At 42.1% G+C, this 25,276-nt stretch overlaps 1 protein-coding gene across 4 annotated transcripts in view; it reads left to right on the forward strand.

The window, feature by feature from the left end:
• rerea (arginine-glutamic acid dipeptide (RE) repeats a) overlaps positions 1-25,276 on the forward strand; it is a 180,676-nt gene that overhangs the window by 62,731 nt on the left and 92,669 nt on the right. For all 4 annotated transcript variants that reach the window (XM_007570934.2, XM_007570936.2, XM_016681116.1 and 1 more), the window contains exon 2: positions 18,584-19,088. In XM_007570934.2, coding sequence (XP_007570996.1) covers positions 18,728-19,088 — 361 coding nt within the window. In that variant the 5' untranslated portion in view covers positions 18,584-18,727. The remainder of the gene's footprint in view (positions 1-18,583; positions 19,089-25,276) is intronic.

Consider the following 25,276-nt stretch of genomic DNA (forward strand, 5'->3'; position numbering starts at 1 on the left):
AGTTTGAGAAACACAAATGTATTGGAAAGCTATCCACTTTACCCTACTGAGGGTTAAGTGCTAGTAATCTCATCCTGCCAGAGATTAAAAGTGGCCAGTTTTCCCTCGTCTGTTTTCACAAACTAGAAAAGCATCGTAACTCAAGGAATCCACCAAAACTCTTTGTACATTGGATGCAGTGTTTTGAGTTTAACAAATATGTAATATTTCCCGTTCTTGCATTTTCTTCTGAATTCACAACTACTACCTCCATGAAAGGAACTGCAGCATATTTTGTCTTGTTTTATTTAATTGGGGTCAGCAGGTCTGACGGAAACTGGAAGTCGGTATTGGCTCGGAGTGATTTGGTCCGTGCGTCTCTACTTGACTAGCGCCCGTTCACTGTGTCATAAATAACTAAGCTGCTCAGTCATTTGCTGATAAGATTGGCTTGTGTGCTGAAGTCTGAGAAAAGACCATCCCAACAGAAAGCAGTCCAGTCTGCAAACATCCAGATACTTGGAGGGGAGGGGTTAGTGCTTGAGTCAGCTTTGGGGGAAAACTGGACATCTGTCTCCTAGTGATCCATAACGCCCACAATCCCTCCCACAGACTGTCGGCTTTGGCACCAGAGCTGCACACCGGTTGCTGCAGTAAGCCCAACCACCCACAGCCATGACTTATCTCACGAGCGTAACAAGCAGCCGGCCTACAAGAAAGGATTGAAACCAATAGGACACACAGCAACAGAAGACCTTAAGAGCCCCTGTGCCATCATAACTCCACTTCAAAATTCAGGCCTTTGTTCTGAGATTGTTGGAGAAGACATCATAGCGAGGTAGCAGCACATCTTTTCATCCTCAAACACACTCACTCCCACTCAGACAGTCTGCTGTCGGTGAAGGAGATCCTCCTCTTGATAGAGCTTCAGAGGAAGGTGTTCCTCTGGGACTGTTGTTCAGGGATTTCTTCGGTTCTGCTTCGCATTGATTAAAGGAACACTTGTAGATAATCCTTTAAAAAAAAATAGGTTTATGTTACATCAGTGTTGGAGAGAGCTATGGTATGTAAAAGGTGGTTTTAAAGAAAAACAACTTTTTTTTTTTTAATGGTTATCACCTTGATATCTGCCACTCTGCTAAGATAAATATTTAATGACAGGGTGGCTGAAATAGAGCCGTTACAGAGTGCTGGTGAGAAATTGAGCTTCTATTTAGAGCCCATACGCTTTCATAAAGTCATTGGTAGACAGCCCAAGGTTATTAGTGTGGTATGAGAGGAGTGTGTGTTCGTGGTGTGTCTGGGGGCTGCTGAAGAGACCTCACTGCTTTTCCTTGCTGCAGCGACACGAAGGAGAGAGAAATGCTCTCTCTCGGTCGGTTGTTGAGCATTCACTCATAAATCCTTGATGCATTACGGACGTGCGTGCATGCCTGCGTGAGAAACGACACTGTTGTAGTTGTAGCATTACACTTAATGCACAACAGCATTGGCGTCGAGGCGGAGGGAAATGGCACTACGAGTTGCCCTTTTGCTTTGTTTCATGTCATGGGATCTCTGCCCTCTGGCTGCTTGTTGCATGTCACTCACATCATGCAAAATTGATTGCTAAGGTTAGTGTCTGTCCTGGCTGCAGAGAAGCCATTACAGTGTAAAGACAGATGTTCCCTCAATGATTCTCCCCACATTACACTTTGTGTTCTGTAGCCGTAGGTTGGTACAAGCATCTCATTTTATTATAACTTGGAGTAAAAACACAATTTTATGGTAGGTACACAAAAATGGAAACATGTGATTTAATTGCTGTTAACAGAAAATCAAGTGTTTCTGGTTCTGCTTAAGACATAATTATAATAATCATAATAATTGAAAGCTCTGAAAGATGCCAGCTGAATATACATTTGGGAAACAAAGAAGCCAGCTCTTTTATATTCACAAATCTTTGAAAAAAGACAGTCCTCCCCTTACTAGCATGTAGCGTGCAAGCTGTAATTTAAAATGGTGTGACCTTACCAAGACAAGAAGTCGTGCTCCTTTAGTGTCTATGCCATGACTTTTAGTGGGGTTTTTTGGCACTGAATTGCCATCTATATTTAACTAAGCAGATAGCTACAAGCCTCCAAATTGCATAGGTACTTCTTGGGAGATAATCTTTCAGATGGCAACAAATTATTTAATCCCCAGTGATTCAATGAGTAGCTTCTCATTTTTTAAACAGCCATGAAGAAAGTTGCATCCCGTGGTCATGGAAAAGATGTTGGTTTGTTTACAAATGGTCGAATAATTGGTATCAAGCAGAAAAAAAACATCTGAAAGTATTGCGGAAACCACTAAAATCAGGTTAAGAACTGTCCATCGCATTGTTAAAAACCAACTTTGAGATGAAATGTGGTTGGATAGAAATCCTGAATGGTCATAGTTGCTGATCACTTTGAAATCAAATTGAAGTAAAACAACCATAACGCTCACTGCTGTTTTTAATGTTGAAAGAAAGAGCATTTCTGTACCAACAAGGATTGGGACTTTACAGCTGTGGAGCCATAGATGACCACTAGTCGTTGGAGCTCACCGGAGAAAAAAGGCTTTAGTTTGAAAGGGAGCATACAAATTAGACTCTAGAGTTACATAAAAATGTCATGTGTCATCTGATTGGTCCAGATTTACCCTCTTCCTTGGGCCAGAGGATATTCTGGAAAAGCAGTGGTCGGTACAAGGTCTTGGTGAAAATTAATGCAACACTGGATGGAAATAAATCTTGTGACATTGTGGAAACTTATTGAAACAAAGCTGCAGAAAATGTGTGCTATAATCAAATCTATAGGCAGCCCAATGAAATATTACACCTATAATAAAATGTGTTTTTGATCTAACAGGGCATTTCCAGATTGCCAAATTCAGTCTTTAATGCAACCAAAAGAAACTAGCCTTATTTTAGGTAGCTGACTTTGGCTGTGCAGCTACACGTGGGGGAGGGGCACCCATGTGTTCAATGATTTCTGTCCAGCTTGGAAAACCCCTCCCCCGACTACTCGAGCACTTCCTCGGTCATCTGGTGAGGATAATTTTAAACTGCAGGAAGAGTATATTGGAAGATGACGCGGTTTTGAAGCGCCAACACTCAGCATTGAGAGACCAGATCCTTTAAATTGATGGTCATTATTTTGTGGTAGAGTTTACGTGTGGATTAAGAAGTGAAGCCTCCATTAGGGCGCCAGTGTTACTGCTCAGTACATTTAAGCGCTCGTTTAAACTCTGCTTGAATCATCCTGTTTACTCATTACATGATAGCTGCGGTGAAAGCAATTACTTTTGGCTTTCAAGTACCTTGGTTTCAGTCACACTGCGGCTCTTATTCATTTCACCGTCGCTCCCATGGCCCCGAGGCTTCCAATCAGTCCGGAGAGTGCCGTTCGCTGACTTGTCGGGCCGTCTGTGCGGGGGAATAGGTTGGTAAACACAGCGGAGTCCTTGAAGCACTTCCCCATCCCTGCTATTGGATTACCAGCTGCCTTTCCAGGAGTCATCCGCACAGACGAGCTGCGAGATCAATGGAGCTCTTAGTGCAAAGCTAATTTGATCACAAATGGCTTTGTTACTGTCAGTCCGGGGCTATTTTATTTTTTTTTAAATTTCTGTTAAACAAAAACATTTTCACTGGCTCCCACTCCCGACGACAACAATTTATTTATATTTGTTTCGTCTTCATTATTGAAATGTCGGGGGGGGTGGGGCGGCGTGGAGATGGAAAGAAATGAAATTTCACTTCTTTCTATCTCCACGCCGCCTAAAAGTGTAAAGTGGCCTGGCCAGTTTTTGCTGAGCGCAGCACGAATGCCGCCTTTTTCTCCTGCTGAGCGTCATAAATAAGCTAAGAGTGTGTTTTTAGAGCGATGAGGTGTCTTCTGCTTGACGGTGAGGACGGGGGAAGGGTTGAGGGGCATATTGACCCCCTTGTTCCAGAAAACGGGAAGCAGACTTTCCATCGCCCCTTGTTCCCTGTTAATTATTGTTTGATGCTAATAAAGGAGGGGTGGGGCGTGTTATGAAAGACAATTATTCATTGTATCGTTTCCCCCTCTGTGAGCCTTGTTCCCCCCTCTCCCTGCCTTCATGTGAGGGAGCTGCCACGGCTGTCAATTGAGTACAGCCGAGGCAAAGATGTCCCCTCAGCCTTTAAGGGAGGGGACAGGAGGCAGCGGGGTGAAGGACGCCATTTGCCCAAGTGATTTACGAGGAGAGACGGCAATATACGTAAAGAGCTGCTGAAAGAAAGCTAGAAGGTCAAGGCACATTACACTCCAGCCATTTATTGGTGGGGAACGCAGTCTGACCAGCGCTGCTAATACAGTCGCTCAGCTGCAGCAGTGGGTTGTGTATATAAACAAAACCCCACCGTTGGTTGTCATCGCCATTGTTTTGGCAATAATCAAAACATTTCCGATAGATGTGTGCGTACCGACTAATGAGTGCGTTACTGAACTAAGAGGTCTGAAGTTTGATGGGTTTTTTTTACGTTAGATGATGTTTAATAGAAGGTTTGAGCACGTTGCTTGGTTTGGTAGTTTTACACGACATGACGCATGAGACACGAGATAAACATCCGTGCAAACACACTCACTTCTACGACAATATAGAGAGATGGATTAATGTAACTGGACTACCTGGAGAAAACACACACACACACACACACACACACACGCACGCACACACACACACATATATGCAGATTCAAACTGAGAACCTTCTGGTTGTACAGAATTTACTTTAGCATCATCCCTTTATCTAATAATCTAAGTATTTGTGAAAAATAAATGCCATCTTATGTTTAGATGACCACCCTTATTCTTAAATTTGCCTTGTCACAGCAAGAGTTTATTTCTCCAACTCTGATCACAATTTTCAGCCAGTAATGAATAAAACAGAGACACTCCTTCAAAAAGCAAAAAGAGCAATTTCACTGTTTTTTGGGGGGCTCTATATCCATTTACACTGCCGGGGTCTAAAACCGAAGCCAAGCTTCTTGACCCGAATATGGTTTTATAGTCACATCTCCATGATGTCATAAAAATAGAGTAATAAAAATATCTGAGGAGCCCTGGCTTTGTCCATGTGTTGTCAGGCTTAATGCAGCCAACTGCATTAAGTGAAGACATTTAACTGTTTAGATAATGCTACTGTCTCAATGAATGACATTTAGACCAGGCAAACTGATAAATAACACTCAGTTAGGAAATACAGTTGATATTCATATTGAATATTCATGTTATGTCTTTTAAAATGGCAACAGTGTTGCACGCATCACTGTAACGAGTCTTTTTTTGGTCATTTCCACCTCAGGTTGATCATATTTGAGATACGCAACATGCATATTCAAGGTTTTCTTTTCTTTCTTTGTTCTCTTTTTTTATAGACCTTTAGGAATTTTGGTGCTTTCTTTATGTTTATTGGCTGGTTTAAAAAAATAATATAAAAATAAAATTGGTCATTTAGATTGAATCCGCAGTATTTTTTTTTTAATATGCTTTAAGCACAGTGGAAACTGTTCTGGCACTACTGCAGAATCTTAATTTTACAATTTTCCTTATTTCCGCTCCTGGTGCTACAGCCAATCAGATCCAAGCAGAATGCGTGGCGCTCCTGGATTGGCTGCTTTGCAAACGCCAGCCAATAGGATGTCAAGTAGCATTGCAGATATGTATTTCAGCTTCCAAAGCTGCATTTTTCTTTTGAATTTTATAGACATATACTCTATAAAAAATAATCCACAAAGAGGAGACGACGCACCGTATTCAGTTACTTTAACAATTAGTCCAAAAATAAATCAAATAAAGAAATGTTTGTTTTTTAGTGACAGGCCATGCCAATGGCAGACGTATTTGAAGCTGATTTTCTGTGCATGAACGCAGCATATGGCATGCTTAAAGACAACGTAAGCACAGGATTAGCTCACTGTTAGGTCTCATAACACAGTGTCAGTTTAACAGTTACTCTACTAGCACCATCAGAAAATCACACTGCACAGGCAGAGCAGAGCAGCGCTCTCCTCGTCATTAATGGAGTTGTAACAAGAGGAGAAGTCAGTGAGACTGCCATGGTCAAAGCCTAACATTAACATTCCAAGAATATCTGAGGCTTACTCAGCAGCTCAGATACACAGCCAGCTTTGTTCACCTCTTGTATCAAGGAGACAATCAAACTGAAGGCAGTGTGAGTTATGTAGGTGTCGGGCTGTGTTTTTAACATGCCTTTTGTTGTTTTATTGCTAAGGGTGCAACTTCTAAACTGGTGTTTTGCAGTTTTAAGGTGAGTGTGTGTGTGGGGGGGTGAGTATAATGCAGCTTGTGTTTGCAGGAGCCATAGGACGCTATCAGTCGGGGATCAAGTCTCCATTTCACACATGAACAGACAGAGTTAATCTCCGGATCACCACAGTACACTGTATAATACTCAATACTCTGTTCTTAAATTCCTTCCCCAAAAGCCCATTATTCTACCAGCAATCCCCTGCTGTTAATATTTTCAGAAAATAGTTCCCTTTGTCGCCGACGTCTAAACATGGAAGAGGATCTAAACATTCACTTCTAGTCAAAGCGCTAAGCCACACGGGTCTGGCCCTTTCACGCTTTTAGAAATTAATTGTGTGTATTTGTGGTCGAACCGTGTGTGTGCAGAACCTAAAAACCTCGACTGCTGTAAGAGGCTTAAATCCCAGGTACTCTGTTTTTATGAGCTGAGCTCTCAGATGCTGGTCGCCCTACCAGCATTTTCATCACGTCTGCCCCCTTTTCCTCCCTTTATTTTTTTATATCGTTAAGGAGGAATGACTGAAAGCAAACGCATCAAGAATGTGGTAATATTTACAATGCCACCCTGGATTTGATTGCAGTTTTAGCAGCATGCAAGCTTAACCCTACGGGTATTTTCATTATTTTGAAGCACTTGTGTTCATCACGATACCCATGTGTTAGGCATCAAAATGTTCAGCGCACTCTCAGCTTTATGTAAACGGAGATGAATTTTTAGGCTTCAGCAAAGCAATGAGATTTAGCAGATTTTTGTAAATTTCTCACTTAGACACCTTTACTCAGAACAAACATGCTACAGATGGAGATCAGCCAACCAAGCAATCAACAAATCAACCACAGTTTAGAATTAGTCAATTTTCCCTTAGCTGGATGTGATCTCTGATTGGCAAGCCAATTACACACCTGTCTCTGTTCGTCAAAGACTACAGTGCTCATCATTTACACATCATTCAACAGCAAGTTCATAATTATATGTTTTCTAATAGAAATCAAATTAAATGTGAAGAACATGCTTGATGCATAAATGGAAGGGATCTTGTGATTTCCTAATTTTACCTACAATTTAAAACCTCTACTTCTAATGAACACAAAGCACATTTTTCGGCGTGGTCAGACCTTAAAGAAAACTGGAAATTGGTATTGGCTAGTGAAACCGTCTCTCCTACTGTCATTTCAGTCAATTTCCAGTGTTGCCGGTACATTAATGTGCAGCACATCTTCCGTATACAGCAAGAACAGAAAAGTATTACTTATTTCATAGCCTCAGCTTCTGCCCAACTGTACTTTAAATGCTTGTTTTTCTGTCTCCGTCATTTACTAAAGTAAGGCACCTTGAAGTAAAGGCTACAGCCTGGTGAGTGTTCACTGCCTTCATTAGCTCATAACTTCTGCTCTAGGAAATTGTAAAGAAATGCACAGAGCTTAGACGGTGGGTTTTTTAGACAATGTCAGCATGATTTTTTTTATTTATTTATTTTTTTTTTTTCGGAGATATGAATGTAATTGTCCAGAAATATTATGTGTGCTGTATCACAAGCCGTGTTTCCATCAATGTTTTTCTTATCCGCATTTTGAAGTGTCGCATGTGAAAAGATTGATTAAAACTGCAAAATCTGAAATAACTTCCTCAATTCTACTAAAAACGTTTTTATGCTTGCTTGGGCTGGTTTTTGGCTTTTCTGAAAAATACAAAATGCTCTAAAGGGGAGGGAAAAGGGGACACATTTGCCAAATAAGTTCTGACATAGCAAACTTTTCCATCCGCTAGTGAGTCTGTGCCGTACTAGAGAAACAAAAGTTGGAATAGTTTCAAAGTTCAAGCCTCCAGCATGGAGGGGAAAAGCTCTTCATTTTTCTGAGATGTTTGGTCCATGCTAGTTTGCAACCTTTACATCTTGTTTATTACGGCGTCAACGTCTGACGAAATCACGCTCTGCATATCCTGGTAGATTTGCTCCAGGCCAGTGTATAGAAAACATGCCTAATTCACATTTTTCATTAATGCGACATTTTAAAAAGTTTGCTCAAAATTCACATGACAATTGTATAGAAAAATAGCTGCTGTTGCAAAGGACTGTTTGGATGCGATATTTGGTAGATTGAAGCATTCCAGATGACTTCCATGCCTGATGTGGATCTTTGTGACCAACCTGCTTTATGAGAATGGAGGTTTGTCACGATGAAGGAAAAGCAGGAGTTGTAGCCTTAACCAATATAATCAGTACAGCATTCAAGATCATCACAACACTTTGTATTCCTAACATCATACCCTTCCTCCACTTGTCCTCTCACAGGTTTTGCATACTGTTGAGTGTTTTCTCTTCAACAATCACCAACTTTGAAACAGACTTGGATCTAGTCAACACATAGACAGATATCTAGGAGAACAAATAAAGTCTTATGCTTGTTGGCCTTTCCATATGAAGTCTCAGTTTAATACTAAGGTGATTATGAAAACTCAAACCAGCATGGAGATTTGAGAAAACTGGAGAAACTTATATTTGGTGACCTATGTATTACAGTGTGTGACAAATAATGCATCAATTCATCCACCTACCTGCTTTGACATGATTCCTAATCAACATCATCTCGTTTTATTAACTTTCAATCATAATATCTGTCACGATAACAAATTTTGCCGAGCGATTGTCTAAAAAATTATTGCGATAAACGATAATATTGTTTCAAGACCTTTTGACACTGATTTAATGAAAATGACGTAATAATGTCTGCGATTTCCTGCCATATATAGATACACTTTATTTTCAAAAGAACATATAATATTGGAACTGATAAACTAAATAAACAAAACAACCAAAAATAAAAATAAAAAAATGAACAAAAAACGTACTTGAATAAAAACTAAACAACATAAAACCAAAGTGGAAATAAATACTGCATTCAACCAAAAGAGTGCAGATTATAAAGTCTGTATACTATATTGCCTTTTAGTAATCACTAGATTTAAATAGAGAAGATGGGCACATCCGACTACCTAATGTAATAATTCACACTACACGATTTTTGCCCCTATTTTCCCCTTATGACAATCTTGGGTTGCTGGCCTATCTAAGATTATCGCTGGTGATTTCGTAACCGATCATCCTGTAGTGTAATTTAGATTGTCGTGGCGCTCCAATCTAAATCGGGGGTTTTCCGACTGGGAGCTTAACGCTGAATGTGACAGGTAGCCAATCAGAAAGCGTGGATTCTCCTCTGCTTTCTGAGGGGAAATTACGGAGGGGAAACCCAAACAGCTGACACAGCGCAACCCAAAGTCCAGCGGACATTGGAGATGATGTGTGGAAACAACATTAATGTTTATTCAACATTTTGTGCAAAGAATATAGAAATGACAAGGGGAGGAGTTGGAGCCAAATTGCTACCAAATTGCTACCGCAGTTGATAAACCCGTTAAGTTTTCAGCTGTTCTGCGTTAAGGTGACATAAATAGATTATAATGATTTTTGGTAACACTTTATTTGAAGGGGGTTGAATAAGACTGACATGACACCGTCATAAACATGACATAACACCTGTCATGAACATGAATAAGCCTTCATGAATATTTATGACTGTTGTCATAAAGCGTCATTCAGTAAATTATGACACTTTTAATACAAAGTTGACATTATTCAAAATGTCTTTGTTATGACAACTTGACATTAGCCAATAAATCATTACTGATATAAATTTGTTATAAAAGTATTACTGATTGCACTTTAAAAATCAGGTAACTTTGTTAGTAAAGGTAAAGTTTAAACAATAATGATTTCCTGGTTAATGTCAAGTTGTCAAAACAAAGACATTTTGAATAATGTCAACTTTATATTAAAAGTGTCATAATTTATCGAATGACGCTTTGACAACAGTCATAAATATTCATGAAGGCTTATTCATGTTTATGACAGTGTCATGTCAGTCTTATTCAACCCCTTCAAATAAAGTGTTACCTGATTTTCATTCAGTCAGGACTTTATGCTGACTCTATGCATTGCAGGTAGATTCTAGTAAAGCATTGATTAATGCCTGATATTAAAATTAGTTAACTGGACTTGCAGCTATTTTGTGCCCATTGTTGGACACGGCACGATCGAACCCGATCGAACCGTTGCACCTAGGATTTCTGTCGACTAATGTGTCTCTCAGGTTTTGAAAATGGGCCGACAACTCGTGCAGTGTGCGCTGGACATTACACTAAGGAAATGAGGAAGGGAGGGTCAGTGGAGAGCACCGGAGCTGAGCCTTTTTTCATTTTTTTCCATCAACAAAAAGAAAAAAAGACAGAAAGAGACGATAAAGCCAATAATTAAAATAAGGTTGATAGGTTTAATTTATCGTGCGATTAATTGATTTATCGTTTATCGCGACAGGCTTAATAATATGCTATTTAAGAGTAGTTCAACTTGTCTACATATCTGTCCAGACAAATCAGCCTCCTAACAGGAAGTTGATTTGTCCCTTGCGTATGATATTATTTTCTTAAATTACATACTGGAGAGATTTAGTTTTATAAAGACCCGGCTACATGTGTACGAGGCTTTAGAGGTGATGAGGTTGAATCTTGCTCTTCGCCCACTCACCGCCCTGCTCACAGCCCTGCTCACAGCCCTGCTCACAGCCTTTTCCTTTAACAAAAGCACTCAAAATGCAGATTTTTAACTCACAGCCTGTAGTTGCAACGTTCATACATCACCCTGATAGAAAGCACTGGGTTGCACATTAAAACTACGCCACGCGTGGAAAACTACAGAGAAATAAGGAACGCTTTGTTTAACTCTTCTCCCTCTAGAAATCAGTGTAGATGGTTGTGTCGTGGCGGTTAGTGGTTAGAGCAGAGGTGTTTGCATATGAAACAAAATACCTACTTAATTAGCGGTAATATCATCCTGTGGCATATTGAGGTGGAGGTTCTCCTCCCCCTTCTTCTTTACCCCTGATCAGTAAAAGGCATTGAAAGGAGGGGATTGTCCTCCACCGCCCCGACCATCTGCTCGAGGATTGAGCAGAATTTGCCGTTACGTCGCTTAATAATTTAGGCGGAGAAATCGTTTTGTGTGCTGACCTCGGTGGCTTTGTTTTTGCTTTCTCCGCATCACTGTTCTTGACGGCATCCTTCATGGCTCCTGCTGGCCCGCACCGTCACTCTGAAACCTCAGAGCTGTCTTATCTGTCACTCTAATCTATTTTTGTTGTTTTGTTTTTTGTTGTTTTTTTTCCTCCTTTGCGTTGGCACGTCTCTCTCTGTGTGGCATAGTGATTAGTGTAGCTGGAGGATGTAGGGCAGCTGTATGAATACATTTCCTCCCCTCTCACACTCATTTAGACTACCAGTTGAAGTTGAACTGATGGATAGGCTTGTTAAGCTGATAGGCAGATTGCAGAGGAAGAGTGGGGATATTTGATTGCAGAATATCAGTGGAAGTGCTACATGATTGAGTGCTCAGATATTAAAATCTCAAGAGTCTTTTCAACAGTAGGCAAAAAAAAAATCACTGTTGATTTTTTTTTCTATCTCTACTTTTATACTAGTAAATCTTTTTCCGGCATGCATCTGATTGAGAAAATGTCGTGTAAGCCCCCCCTACTCCCTCCTCCTTCCCTCTGCTCTGTTTCATAATGATAAACGTTTGGAGACACAAACATGATACAAATCTTCTCTGGTACAAATCAGAGTTGGATGTCTCCCCGGTGGGTATTTATACTCCTCCTGACCCCAGCTTCACCGGAGGCTAAATTTCCGTTTCAACAGCATAATATACCAAAAAAAATTGAATTGTCAAAGCCTTGGTGAATGTGTGAGACACTAGAAATCCTCTCTTTTTCACACAGCCTCTCACAGAGCTACAAGATAACTCAATTATGAGCCATGTTCATGATAGCTCTGTCTGCCAGCGCATACCTCGCATTCTCCAGCCTCTGTTATCAATGGCACATTGGGAGAGGTCCTTCACCGGCTCGCTCGCCATTACATTCTTAAAAGTGCCTCATTTAGCAGAAAGGCAAAAAGGCTGAAGGTGGACAGCCCTGGCATTTCCCCTCCTCGGAGTTATGTCAAAATGTGACGATGAAATAGCAGCTTTGCTCGGGCTGCAGAAACCAGCAGGTGCCATGTGTCTCCAAGCAGCCGGCATTATGCCGCCAAGTGAAGCACTAGCTCACAAACGTTGGAGGTAATGGACGTGCTGGATTGCGGCACGGCCGCCTCAGGGTCAATTTAGGCTCTCGTGGAGAAGCCCACAAATGGAGAGGAGGGGGATTTAGCCTTCTTCTGGAGATGGAGTACAGGCTTAGACTGTGAGGAGCAATACAGGGTGTTTCTGTGCGACTGCGAGAAATATGTTTGATTACAGGATCTCTGCGCAGTCTGGAACAGTCTGGAATTTGATTTAAGTCATTTGCTGTGCTGGAGGAATGTAGAAAGAAGACATTGATGTAGGGAAAAAGATGGTGTTTTTCCAGATTTATTCACTGTCCTGTTCTCTGAAAGTTGCATCCTTCCATTTATCCATCCATTCATTCGTCATCTATACATCCATCTGTTCTGTTCTTAGTCATTCTGTCCAAATATCCATCTTCCAACCTTCGGTACATTCAACAGTCCTCCTTTCATCCATGCAGTTGGTATGGCTATCCTTTCATCCATCTACACATTCATCCATTAATGCGTCCTACCATCGAACCTTCAATTAAACTATGTGTTCTTCACCCATTCAAACATCCATCTATGCATCTACCTTTTCCACAGTCTGTCTACCAATTTGTACATCCATCCATCCTTGTTGCCCTCAGGATTAAATTGTACTGCTGAAAGAAAGCATCCATTTTTATTATGATCTATGGGATATAGTTTGTTCATGTTTTCTGTCTGCGATATTATCTGTCTTTTGCTTTCAAATCTGATCTGGTGCAGCACTGATTTGCTTTAAACCATTTCAGTCTCAAGTCAGGGTTGAGTGTTTTCATTGGAAACCCCCATGCTGCCCTTTTTTTTTTCTTTTTTTTTTTTTTTTTCGTTTTCTCTCTCAAGCGTGGTTTTTACCTGCTAAAGTAACCCCGGATGTTGACTAAAAATAGTCTTTGCAAAAGCAAGTTTAGCGGAAAGGGGAAAAAAAAAAACCGTGGTTATCATCTGTAAATTGAAAAACAAGTCTTGTGCGCACTAAAACAGAGCAGGCCTCGGAGAGCAAAGCGAGGCATGATTGCAGCAGGTAAGACAAAGCAGGAAGGGTGCAGAGACCACAAAGAATCCCTTATGAAGTGGCCTACCCCAGCCTCCAGCTGAGTCTTTCATTGTGCTGTTGTTTCTAGGGAGCTTGGACGGCAGCTTAGATTAGATCACTCTGAGTAATGGATTGGAGCTGACGAAAACCCGCCGCAGCTCCACACCGCCACGGCCAGGATCCCCGCTCTACCGAGAATCTGTCTGGTTTATTCGGATCAATTTGAGGCGCCCTCATTGTTAATAACCCTGTGTATATTCATGCTAACATTGTTCTCCTCTAATCTGTATTCATGCGAGTATTTCATTCAATCCCCAAGCAAAGCCGGCCCTAAATCCTTGCCAATCACATTTTTGCTACTCCATAATTCTGCGATTGAATATGCCATGAATGACTTCTCAGGCTCTCTCCCTAATCTGAGTGAATCAGCGCGCTGGTCATATTGTGCCTTGGTTATATTTCCCCCCACTTAAATTTCTATTATCGTCATGCTTAGTGGAAGATTGAAGGAGAAGGATGTGCGACTTGAGCAATATTTGTTATCGGTTACTTAGATTTAGCACGATAAAACATTAACCCTACTGAATCATCACTCTGCTCGATGATTTCATTGTTTATTCTTCGACAGATCTTGGATTTAGTTAAACGTGGGAGTGACTGGAATGAATAAAACATACCTTCTTTTGAGAGCGAAGGAAAAAGCTGCGTTCAGTAACACAAACCTGCTGTGCGGCCGCCGGTGGGGGGATGATGTGTTAAACGAGCCACAAACTATGTGGGGTTTTTTTCTTTTTTTTTTCAGGCCAGAGGTCTCATTGTGAAAGGCACGCAAAAGAAAAATGTATTTCAGCTCAGGCCCCCCTGGCTGTTAGCCCTCGACTTCATTGCAGTAATGTAAATGGTGGATTAGGTGTCGTTAGCTGGGACCTCCTCAACCCCTCTTCAGCCACTTCCCCCTCCTCTGCTTTTCCATTAAGACAGCTGGTATCTTTCAAAGGGTCCTGGCCCAGTGATTGATGTGTAATAGCTCCTGGCCTCACCTGCCCCCTCGCAGTATTATTCATCGGCCAGTGCCGCTTTCCACTGAGTACTTTGTGGGTTTTTTTTTTTTTTCTTGAGTACTGGAGGAAGAAATGGTTCTTTCTCTCTCTACATATATCTCACTTTCTCATTCCTGTTCTTCCCGTTGGTACAGAATCACTGACTGCTTCCACATTTCCCTGCTTGTTCATCTTCCATTGCTTGCGTAAAATTACCTCACTGGAGCATCTAAGATTTTCCTTTCTGTCTTTTTACCCTTCTAGGGTTAACAAACACAAGCGTGTGCGTGTGTGTATCCCTGGTGAAATAGTCAAAGTTAAAGAATTTGTTGCAAAGCAGCTGCGTAAAGCATCTCCAGATGCAACCTAATCGTACCTAGGTTGTAAAGATCCGTGCAGGGGCTTACATCTGCCTCTTACATCAAAGGAGAGGGGGTCAGCCCTCCATTTGCAACAGTTTAGAGTCCTTGTTGGTTTCATTGGAAGAGGCTTATGTTACTGATTAGAGGAGCGAGGAGGTGCTTAGCGTATACACAGATTCTAGCAGCCTTCAGGATTTGAGCCCAGCTATCAAATGGTGCCGTTGTGAAGGTCTTGGTGTTCCTAGCACCTTCTACACTTGCCGGTAGAGCCAAACATTTGGAATAAACAGCTGTAAAACACAAGTGGATATTTACTTTTGCTGGGAAAGCGGTATGTAGAAAGGCGCCGATAGGAGCGTTGTGGATGGATTTTTGGTACCTGGGAAAGCTTTGAGCTGCTAATACCCCGTTTTAGCTAATTGCTTTGCTCTTTAAGAACTACAAAGGCCTTTCGTTCTCTGCTGAAAGACTTGCTCTCGCTCGCTCTCCTGCAGCCAGAAGGTGCTGTGGGAATGTTTCCATATGTTGTTTTTACACCTCTGTGTTTACTCTGCCGTTTTTAAAACCCTCACTGACACTGAAAACGGCGAATGTAGCGGCTGAGCGAAACATTGTCTGCATATCCTGCATCTCTATAAGATGTTCAACCTGTTTGATGTCGTCTCACTGCAGGAGACGACAGTTTTAAGAATATATTACCAACATACAGGCACGGAGATGCTGTAATTACAGCTACATAATAAACAGCACAGAGTGACACTTCTTCAAGTTGCTGCCGCTTAGTGTTTTTTTTGCTGTCTTAACCTTTTTATGTAAAGGTCAGTTTCTTCATTTTCTTGATGCATCTAAACATGTTCTCACCAGTATTTACTTTTGCTTTAACGTTGTTAGTTTTTCACCTCAAATTCTGCTGGTAAGCTGCTTCTTCTCTATGAAATAAGAAACAGTAGACTATTTATTTACTCTTTTGTTGGCTTGTATTCCAATAAATCAGCAGTGCTGCCTCTGTCAGGCAATATGTAGCTGCTGTTGTTGCATGCATTTAAATGCTAAGGGGGGGAAAAAGAAAATCAATTTATATTGGCCTGTATAGCTAATAGTGGTCATTCTGGTTACTGAGCACAACAATTACCAAATCTAACTGGATTTCTAATTGCCAGTTCGAGCATGCTTGGGTTTGGCGACGTCACTTCCCGATCCGAGTCCCAGCTTCCAGGAATAAATGGGAATGCTCTGATTGGACTTAATGCCTACGTTTAGGTAAACCATTTAAATATCAGTGGTTCGGCTGTAACGAGCAGTCAGGCGTCAGATTCCTCTAATTAAGCATGTGATGTGTTTACAGACAGCTTTCATGTCTCGTATCACGTGGATTTAATACGAAACACATTTCAACACCTAAAGATGATTTTTTTTTTTTTAACTTTATTTCCGACCTTCTAGATGAGCCAAAACGTGTCGCTCAAACTCTTTGATGAAGCTGATATTTAACTCCATAAAATGCTTATCCATCAAGTGTTTTCCCCTTGAACTCTTAGCTATTCTGTCAAAGTTAATTTTGGACCCGACACACACAGCAGGAGGACACACAGTGTCTCTTCACACTATCTGTATGTGTTGGTTTTGGCTGCGCATCCGTGCACGAACATGCCCGTCACAAAGCTCCAGAGCCCTTTCATCTTCCCTCTGTTCGCTAATGTGTGTGTGTGCCAGCAGCCCAGTGGTCGCCTGGTAACTCATCATTAGGTGATTAATGGGGCTGTGACGAGGCTGCGGTTTAATCAGACTCTGTGTTTGTGTTGAAACCGACGACAAGAGCAGCTGCCCTGTCAGTTGGTGTCTGCTCACGAGATGACAGCGCCCGCTGCTAAGGAGTGCCATTGTCAAATAGGCTTCAGTGTGTATCACTGTGTGTTAGTTTGAGCCAAAAGCATTTTTCTTTCCCCCCCCCTCACCTTCCATCTTCTCCCCACTGCTCACCTTTCCATCTTTGTGGCTCTTCAAATAAACGCTCGCTGGCCTGAAGATTTGCTCTTTAATTTTCCCTCAGCGGTGGTTTTGTCTCTTTCATGCCTCCCCTCTTCCTCTCTGCCACCATGGCCATGGTAACACCGGTGCCGACTGCCCGGCCTCAGCCCTCCAGGGGCTATAATAACCATTTCTAGTTAAATTGTTGCCGTGGGGGCGGAGGTGGAGGTGAGCATTGCCAGTAAATGAGTAGCCTCCTTTGTGGGTGCTGTGTGTAGGAGCAGTGTGGCGCAGACAGTGCGCTGCTTCAGCTTTGCCGTGCTCCAGTGTTTATGGAGGGTTTTTATGAAAAAAGTGGCGGCTCGGTGAAGATAGCTGTAAGTGGCAGCGAACTAAGCATGGCAAATGACTGACTCTGGCTCTTTCCCTCTCCCCTCCCTCACCCAGCGGATTGCTGTAACCCCTTCCCACCCCCCACACCCCCCCTCGGAGCTGTCACTTCACATTATCACAGCAGTGACTGTCAGCTAAGCGCTGGATTGGGTTGGGGTGGGGAGCAGTCTAGAAGTATAAGCACACATGGATGGATGGGCAGAAATGTCACCAGGGGCCTGCGAAGACACGAGTCTGTTAACTTTGTCATTGAGGATTGAGCTCCATATAAACCAAGTAGATTACTACTTTTACTACTTTTACTGCTGAAATAATAAAAAAAAAAACCCCAGCGTTACACCTCTGATCATATGTTACAACCACAAACTTCAGTGTGTTTTATTGTGGTAGACCAACACAAAATAGTGCATAATTGTGATGTTGAGTGAAAAATTACTCTGCCAACTTGGCTTTTTTTTTCCTTCTTTAGAGGTCAGTTACTTGGTAACCAGATCTCCCTGTGTGTAATTTAAACTCAGTAAAAATCCAGCTGTTCAGGGAAGCACACAGTTTTGTTTTGTTTTTGTATTTTTTTTAAGAGAACATTCGTGAACAATCAGCATCAAGAACTGATCAGTATATTAAATGGAAATTTGACTCAATCAAATGTTTGAAACTCTGTCTACAGGTAAACTATGACCTGGTAAGATAAAAAAAAAAACAACTTTTTCACGCAAACATGAGATAAGACGGGATATCCATCTTCAGGAGGGACAGGGACATTGATTATAGTTAGTGAGAAGATGGATGCAGCTAAAAACAAGACACACTTTTCAGATTTCAAATTTGTGAAAAGTTTAAAAAAATGTTTTGTTTATTTTTTAGACTTAATTAATGTTTTGGTCTATCATGTATAATTACGACAAAATACATTGAAGCTTGTGGTGGTAATACGTCACTACGTGACAAAGTTCAACACATAAAATCTTTCTTCGGCTCTGTTTAAGCTCCTTGGAGCTACAAAAAGGTTTGATTTTTCCTTCAGGTTCTTGCCTTTCTTCTTCTCCATTTCACATTTAAATAAATCTACTTCTATATCTTTTATCAAGAGGAAATTATTAAAACCAAAACTGTTAACACTGCTTGTTTTTCTCTGGCGCATACATTGTTTTTAAAGAAATTTCCTCCCCTAAAATGTACGTCCATTAAGAATAACCGGCCTTGCTCCTGGTGGAGGTTGTTGTATTTTATCACCAAAGATGCAAATGGTGCATGTACCAGCTAACAGTCGTACAGGAACAAACCTGTGCTAATCGTTGTTGTTTTATTCGCAGGTTTCCTGAAACACTGGGGTTGTTGGTGTGGCCGAATTTTCCCTGGATTTGACTGGTAAATTCAGAATTCTGAAGCCCAGGCTCACAGTCTACCTTTCACGGAGGCCCAGCCGTGAGAGGACTGAGGAAGGCACGTGGCGGATCATGACGGCCGACAAAGAGAAGGAACGGGAGAAAGAGCGGGACAGAGACAGAGACAGGGACCGGGACAAAAGGGAGGCCGGGAAATCTCGCCGGCAGGACGGAGACCGGGGCGAGAGCGAGAGCTCCAGGCCGCGCCGCAGCTGCACGCTGGAGGGCGGGGCCAAGAACTATGCAGAAAGCGAGCACAGCGAAGACGAGGACAACGACAACGGCAGCACCGGCGGAGGCAGCGGCACGGCCGAGGAGGCCGGCAAGAAGGGCAAGAAGAAGATGCCCAAGAAGAAGTCGCGCTACGAGCGCACAGAGAACGGAGAGATTACGTCCTTCATTACGGAAGACGACGTTGTTTACAGACCCGGAGGTGAGTTCGTTCAGCGGTGTTGACCTGATCTGTGTCGTTTCACCATCACTGGGTTCAGTTCACCAACTTCTGCCATCTACGTCTTGTAGATGGCTTTCTAACAGTCACCATGTTATTGTTTATAAGACAGGACTGATACGCTGTCAGGTAGAGTCTGGAATTTCATGTCGATGTTTTTCACGTCTCTGAAAGCAAAAAGTACGATTTTATAATGTTGTCCTTTTGTTTTTCTCACTTCTTTTCTCTGTTCCTTCTGTCCTTTCTAAAAGGTGTACTCCTTTGATAGGACAGAATTAATTTCTTTCCTTCCTTTGTCTTGTTTCCTAACTTTTTTTGGTGTGTTTTATACGTTTCTCCAAAACAAGTTTTAATTTTTCCCTCCTTTCTTTTTGTTCTTCCTGTTGTCCTCATATTACTCTTTCTGTTCATTGTATTTTTTGTTCTTTCCACATGTGCAACCTGTCTTTTTCTCTAACTGATATCCTACTTGTTTTTTCCTCCTTTATTTCCTCTGTTTTTTCTTCTCTCCTTGCTTCCTACTCTTCTTTGCTTATTCACATGTGTCCTTTCTTGTGTCCTACCTATCTTTCCTTTCATTTTTGTCTCACATTCTTTAGGTCCTTCCTGGTGTCTTCAGTAGCTTTCTTTTTTTCTTCTTTCTTTCTGTCTTTCTTTTTTTCCTTCTCTCTTTCCTTCTCTCATTTCATGCCTTCCATTCCTTCCTTCCTAAAGTGAACATGTCTTCTATACAAATCTTAGTATTTCTATTCAAAGTGAAGGTGGTAAAAAACCCCACTAAGAAGTCTGAAAAGTTCAGTTTGGAAAAGTCTTTAATTTCCTGTAAAACTGTGCCTGTACCCTGATGTGAAACTAGCTTTAGGAGATGCGCGGAAACAAAACCCAATTGATTTCCCTTAAAGAAACAGTCATCTCGGTTGCGATGAGCTGCGGAGGGATTGCGGATTCTTCAAAGAATCAACTCTCCAACAGCAGAAACGCTCCCTCAGGCTAAAGGCCGATGCATCATGCAATCAATCCTGTGACCCACTCTGAGCTTTGTCTTGAGCTGAGTCAATAAAGCAAAGTGGTGCTCCACTAGATGATGTGATTGTGACGACAGCCGCGATAACGATTTCTTCCCAACACCGTCTGACTCTCTGAAAGTCTGCCATCGTTTCTGGGGCTAGCGGGTTCTCCAGCTTCCTGGAGAGACGTTTGAGCTGCAGCGCGACGCCTTCGTCGAGTCGGACGTAAAGGAGATGGGAACAGAGCCAAGCTCATCCCGAGCTGTAAATGTGGCTTCTTTTTCACGTGTTGTGTTTATAAAAGCGTTGGTATTGCAGGTGAGCATGGAGGCCTCGCTGACTGCTATCTGCTCTCCTGCTGCGCGCCTTACTTACAACTAAATCGTTGTCGTGACGTCTCTTCGTTTATGTAGGAGCTGGTGAAAGGTCAGGTAGCAGAGGAGACGCTAAAGTGTTTGATTAGGAAACATTGAAGGTTTCCTTTAACCACCTTGTTTAATACATCGGAGGTTTGCATTAATTGATTCTTTTGCTGTTTTGATCATTTTTCCACTCCGCTTGGCCAATTACTTGAACAACTATTTGGATTTAACGCGTTAGATCAAATTGTTGTTTGAAATCACAAAAAAAATTGACATTATGTTTGAGATTGTTACTTTTGCTGTTGACGCTGGTTTTAATCATTTTTTTGTTCAGAGTTATTGTGCGCTGATTTCCCAGCATCTCTGGGCTGCTTACTATAACTGAAGTAGCCTGAGTGATAACACTGAAGTCTCGTTTTCAGAGCAGTATTTGTTATGTGTTGGTTATTCTGTCCAGTAATAAATCGTTTTCTTTTTCAAAAGTGTAGCATTATTTTTAATCTCTAATGTTAAAAATGCTGGGGCTACGTAAAGCATCGTAAATATGCAGAGTCATTGTGTGATGTATTTATTAATAGTAAGCGTTTCTGGCTGTTGCTGTTTGTGATAATGTCAGAAATTGTCATTTTGCGTGAATATAATATGTTCATCCTGTTGGGTGGATGCTTAAGACCACAGATTGTTGGCAATGAAAGAGAAGAGCTTGGGGGGGGAAGATTTATTATAACTGATATCATAGCTGAAATATTAACAAACGATGTCCCACTTACAGGGTTTTACAATATTAATACTGTGCAGCTCCACTGAATGTGGCGGTAGACTTCCAGCTAAGAGGCTGGGTTATAAATGTAATTGTCACTTTTATCGCCCATTCGTACCCCGACACCAAGGGTTAACCAATAAAAGTGCAGTCAGTCTGCGCTGCATTGACTCGCCGTGCAGCTCAAAGTAAAAAAAAAGAAGAAAAAAAATGGGGGGCGGGGGGAAAAAAGAATAATGTAAACAGCCAATCACATCAATGAAACATTCAAAAGGCGTATAAACACAACCAACCATCTCGGAGGGCTAGCTCTATCCAATATTTATATTTCCACATCCGAGTGCACAGCGTAGTCAGTGTCGGGGGGGAATATTTATGTTTCCTGTCTTCTCCTCCCAGTTAGATTGACAGGTTTCGAGGGGCTGAAATGTCACAGCCCACCCCCACCATGACGATGAGGGTTGTTAGATTGGTTTATATTAAGAACGGCTCTCGACTCGGTACTACAGCCTCAGCACCTACGTGCTCGTTTGTAATTTACCTCCCGGTGTCATCATGGAAGATCCTCCACCTCCCCGGCAGACTTCCTGCTGTCTCCTATCCTCATTGTTCGAGTGACAAACCATGCCTGTGTGTGCGTGTGTGTGTGTCTATCTGCGTGTGTGTGTGTGTGTGGGTGTTCTCTTCCCCCCTCCCAGCTAGCCGTTGGTAGCAGCCTTCTTGCAATCAGATTTGATGCGTGCAGCTTAGGCAGGCACAAAGCCTGCGATGGATTATGCTTTACTAAATGTTAAATCCCTTTATACCCGTCTAGTGACATACAATATGTAAAACTGACCACCCTCAGAGGGGGATTTGCGCCACCCCCAGATTGTATGGAGAGCGACGGGACTGTGATGGAGAGCGGACAGAATCTGCTCCGGTTGTGGGTTTTGATTGCTTTTTGTCACATGGAGCTTCAGAAGCAATGCAGGCCCTGTGTCATCACATACAAAATAACAGGTAATCTAGTATTGAACCCTCCCGGTCTCCGACCACTCTCCAATCTCTCTGCTTAGCCTTTCTATCCCTTGAAGATGGATTCAGGCAGCTTAGTGCTCATCGATTGGACGGGGACTTGGTGCAAAAGGAAGTGTGAGCAGCCAGTAGGTGGGCCTGCAGCTAACTAAAGCCCTGCTGCTGCTGCTGCTGCTGCTGCTGCTGCTTAAAACGCAGAGAGGAGAGTGTCTGCGACGGCGGCCTGGGGACTGTGTCCCAGGCCATTTGTGCGGGGCAAGCAGCCCTGCACAGGGCGAGCAGACATGCCAGATCGATTGGAGCCCTGTGGCTGAGCTCGCACCACTTCTCCAGGCCCAGATAGACTCCTCCGAGCCAGTTCTCTCTTCTCATCCACCCCCACTCCATACTGAAGATCCTCTCCTCGGAGAGCATGCACATCGCCAGGAGGGGATCAATAGGAGACGGACACAAAAGTTGCCTGTACGCATGCATGCAAAGCACTCTGATAGCTACTTCTTATGCAAAACGACATCTGCAACTGTTATACTAGTGCAGCCACGTTAAAAACGCGCGTTTAAAATGTGATTTTTCTCATCCACACACCAGTGTCCTAAAATACCTATTGGCTCCAGCCGCTGCATGTCTCCTTATTTCCCTTCTATCCATCAAAATGGAACCTCAGCATCTGTCCTACAGCCCGGTTGCCTCATCAGCTGCAGAGAGACGCGATTTAGGTCATTTTAGATGAGAGACGGTAATGGTTTGTTTGTTGCAGCATACAGAAACAAATTACAGACTTACAGTCCTTCTGCGTTTCATCGTTGATGGGGACAGCCAGTGATTCTTGCTCCAGTCTTCTCTGCTCTCGCAGGATCAGATTTTGTGCATTTAAAGCAAGCTGCAGAGCAGTAAGATATATAACACACAAACACACACGGAGCTTAATAACCAGGCTTCCCAGTTTCCCTTAACTTTCAGCCTCACTGATTGTAGTCGTATAAACATTTCATTTTCTCGGCGATTACCAGAACTTCCAAGTTTCCACATTATGTTGTATTAAACGTCGTCTTTTAAGACTTTTTCCACATTACGTCGACGTACATCGATATATTTTATTAGGCAGTCCCTCATTATTTTCGCAAGAGTGGAAATTCGCACACAAAATCAAAAAAATTTTTTCTTACAAATTTGCATAATTGTGGTGTTTTTGTTTCAACCGAAGCAGGGCCTTTCGGGTTTATTTCAGGGTTACCTGTAATTAGCTCCACCCTTCTCCCCATCTTCTTTCCTGCTGAGGAAGAGCAAAACAAAGCATGATGCTTCCACTGCCGTATTTTATTGTATGGAAGGGTCCATTAGGAGTTATGTATAGTTTTTTTTTTTTTTTTTTCTCCAGATATTTGTTTTTATTCTCGCATGACATGTTAACTGAAAACATGGCAACTTATGGCTAAATTAAATTTAGATGTGTGAACCTATTGGGGTGGCACTTGATAGCAGTGCATCATTTCAAAGGGAATTTGTTTATATATATTTTGAACCATGTGACCTTTGTTTAAAATCTCATTAAGTATAATGTCCCTCAGAAAGCTCCAGTGTAATTGCAACAAAAACTGAGGTTAATAAGTAGCTTGTATACTTTTGTTTTTAATTTGGGAATTTAAAAAAAAAAATCAAAAATGATTTAGAGATGATGAATATTTTTGTTAGGCAATCTGTGCATTTTATTCAACTTAACCAGATCCACATTTTAACATAATTTTCAAAAGAGTAGAATTGACTCCTTTGTAAAAAACAGAGTGGAGGAAAAGTGTGGAAACTTGTCTGACTTTCTGATTGCTACATTTGAGTTGTTTTATTTTTTATTTTTTTAATTTAACAAAAATACTAGCTTCTGCGATTTCACATGCCAAGATAATTTCTTTCTCACGATGCTTTGAAGAGGTTGGTTTGTTGTGAGAGTGTCGACTGTGAAAAAGCCAGTAAAATGTTACTCATTCAGCGTTGGACAACTGCCACTGCACATTAGCAAAACATATCCTCTGAGCTGCAAAGGCTAGCCGTCAATCACTTAGCTGCTTCTAGTCAGGCAAACATAAGGGACAAGCCCTGGGAATCATTTCCTGGTGAAACACGGCAGTGTGAATCCGTAGCCCGCCGTTAACTGAGCGGATCTATTTTTAAGAGAGCCTCTCTCTGCTCTGCTCTCTCTTCCTCTACGCTAGAGACTCTGGGAAAACAGCTTTTTAGTGAAATCCAACCACCTGCCGACTGCTAAATGAGAAAGCGTGGGCTAGGCGAGGAGGAGAGGAGCGGGGTCGACGGAGGGGGTGACGGGTGGGGGTGTTGCTGTCAAAGAGCCTCTGTTTTCCCCCGAGGAGCTAAGTCAGCTGTAGACCTGCCCCTATTGTAGAGAGCTGATGGTATCGCTTGCCAGGTATTTCCCTTTGCTTTTCCAGCGAGAAGTAGGACTTGTTGGGTCGGCGGAGGGGAAAACAGGAAGGAAAGCTGTGGAGGAATCGCGTGTCCTTGCACCTCCAGGCCTTGTCTGCCTGTGACACCACCCTAGTGGGAGCGAGCCAGCAGGAAGCAGCAAACAGGACACATCAGCTGGTGTGTCTCTGCAAGCTGCCGGAGTCTGTGTTGGATCAGTTGAAACAACTTTATTATTCCTCCCTTGTCTGTGTTAGCTCTTCCGTGTCGTCACTCCCTCTGTACTTTCATTATTACATCCATTGTGCTGCTGATAAACTGCAAGCTGTAGAAATGAAGGGAATTTGACACTGTGTGTAAACTTTGATCTGCAGTGTTTGGTTAAGCAAAATGCACAAACTGCCTCTTAAACGTCTCAACATTTTGTGTTGTTTCAACACAGAGGAAATGTATTTCAGTGGGATTATTAGTTACAGCTACAGTGGCTACTAGGCCCCGTCCACATGGTAACGTTTTTTTTTTTTTTTCATCTAAGACAGAGAAATTATTCCCCCGTCCACACGGAAACGCCGACTTTTTGGATCCGAAACTTTTTTTTTTTTTAAATGT

This window comes from Poecilia formosa, unplaced genomic scaffold (genome assembly GCF_000485575.1).
Source record: "Poecilia formosa unplaced genomic scaffold, Poecilia_formosa-5.1.2 Scaffold270, whole genome shotgun sequence".
Lineage (NCBI taxonomy): Eukaryota > Metazoa > Chordata > Actinopteri > Cyprinodontiformes > Poeciliidae > Poecilia > Poecilia formosa.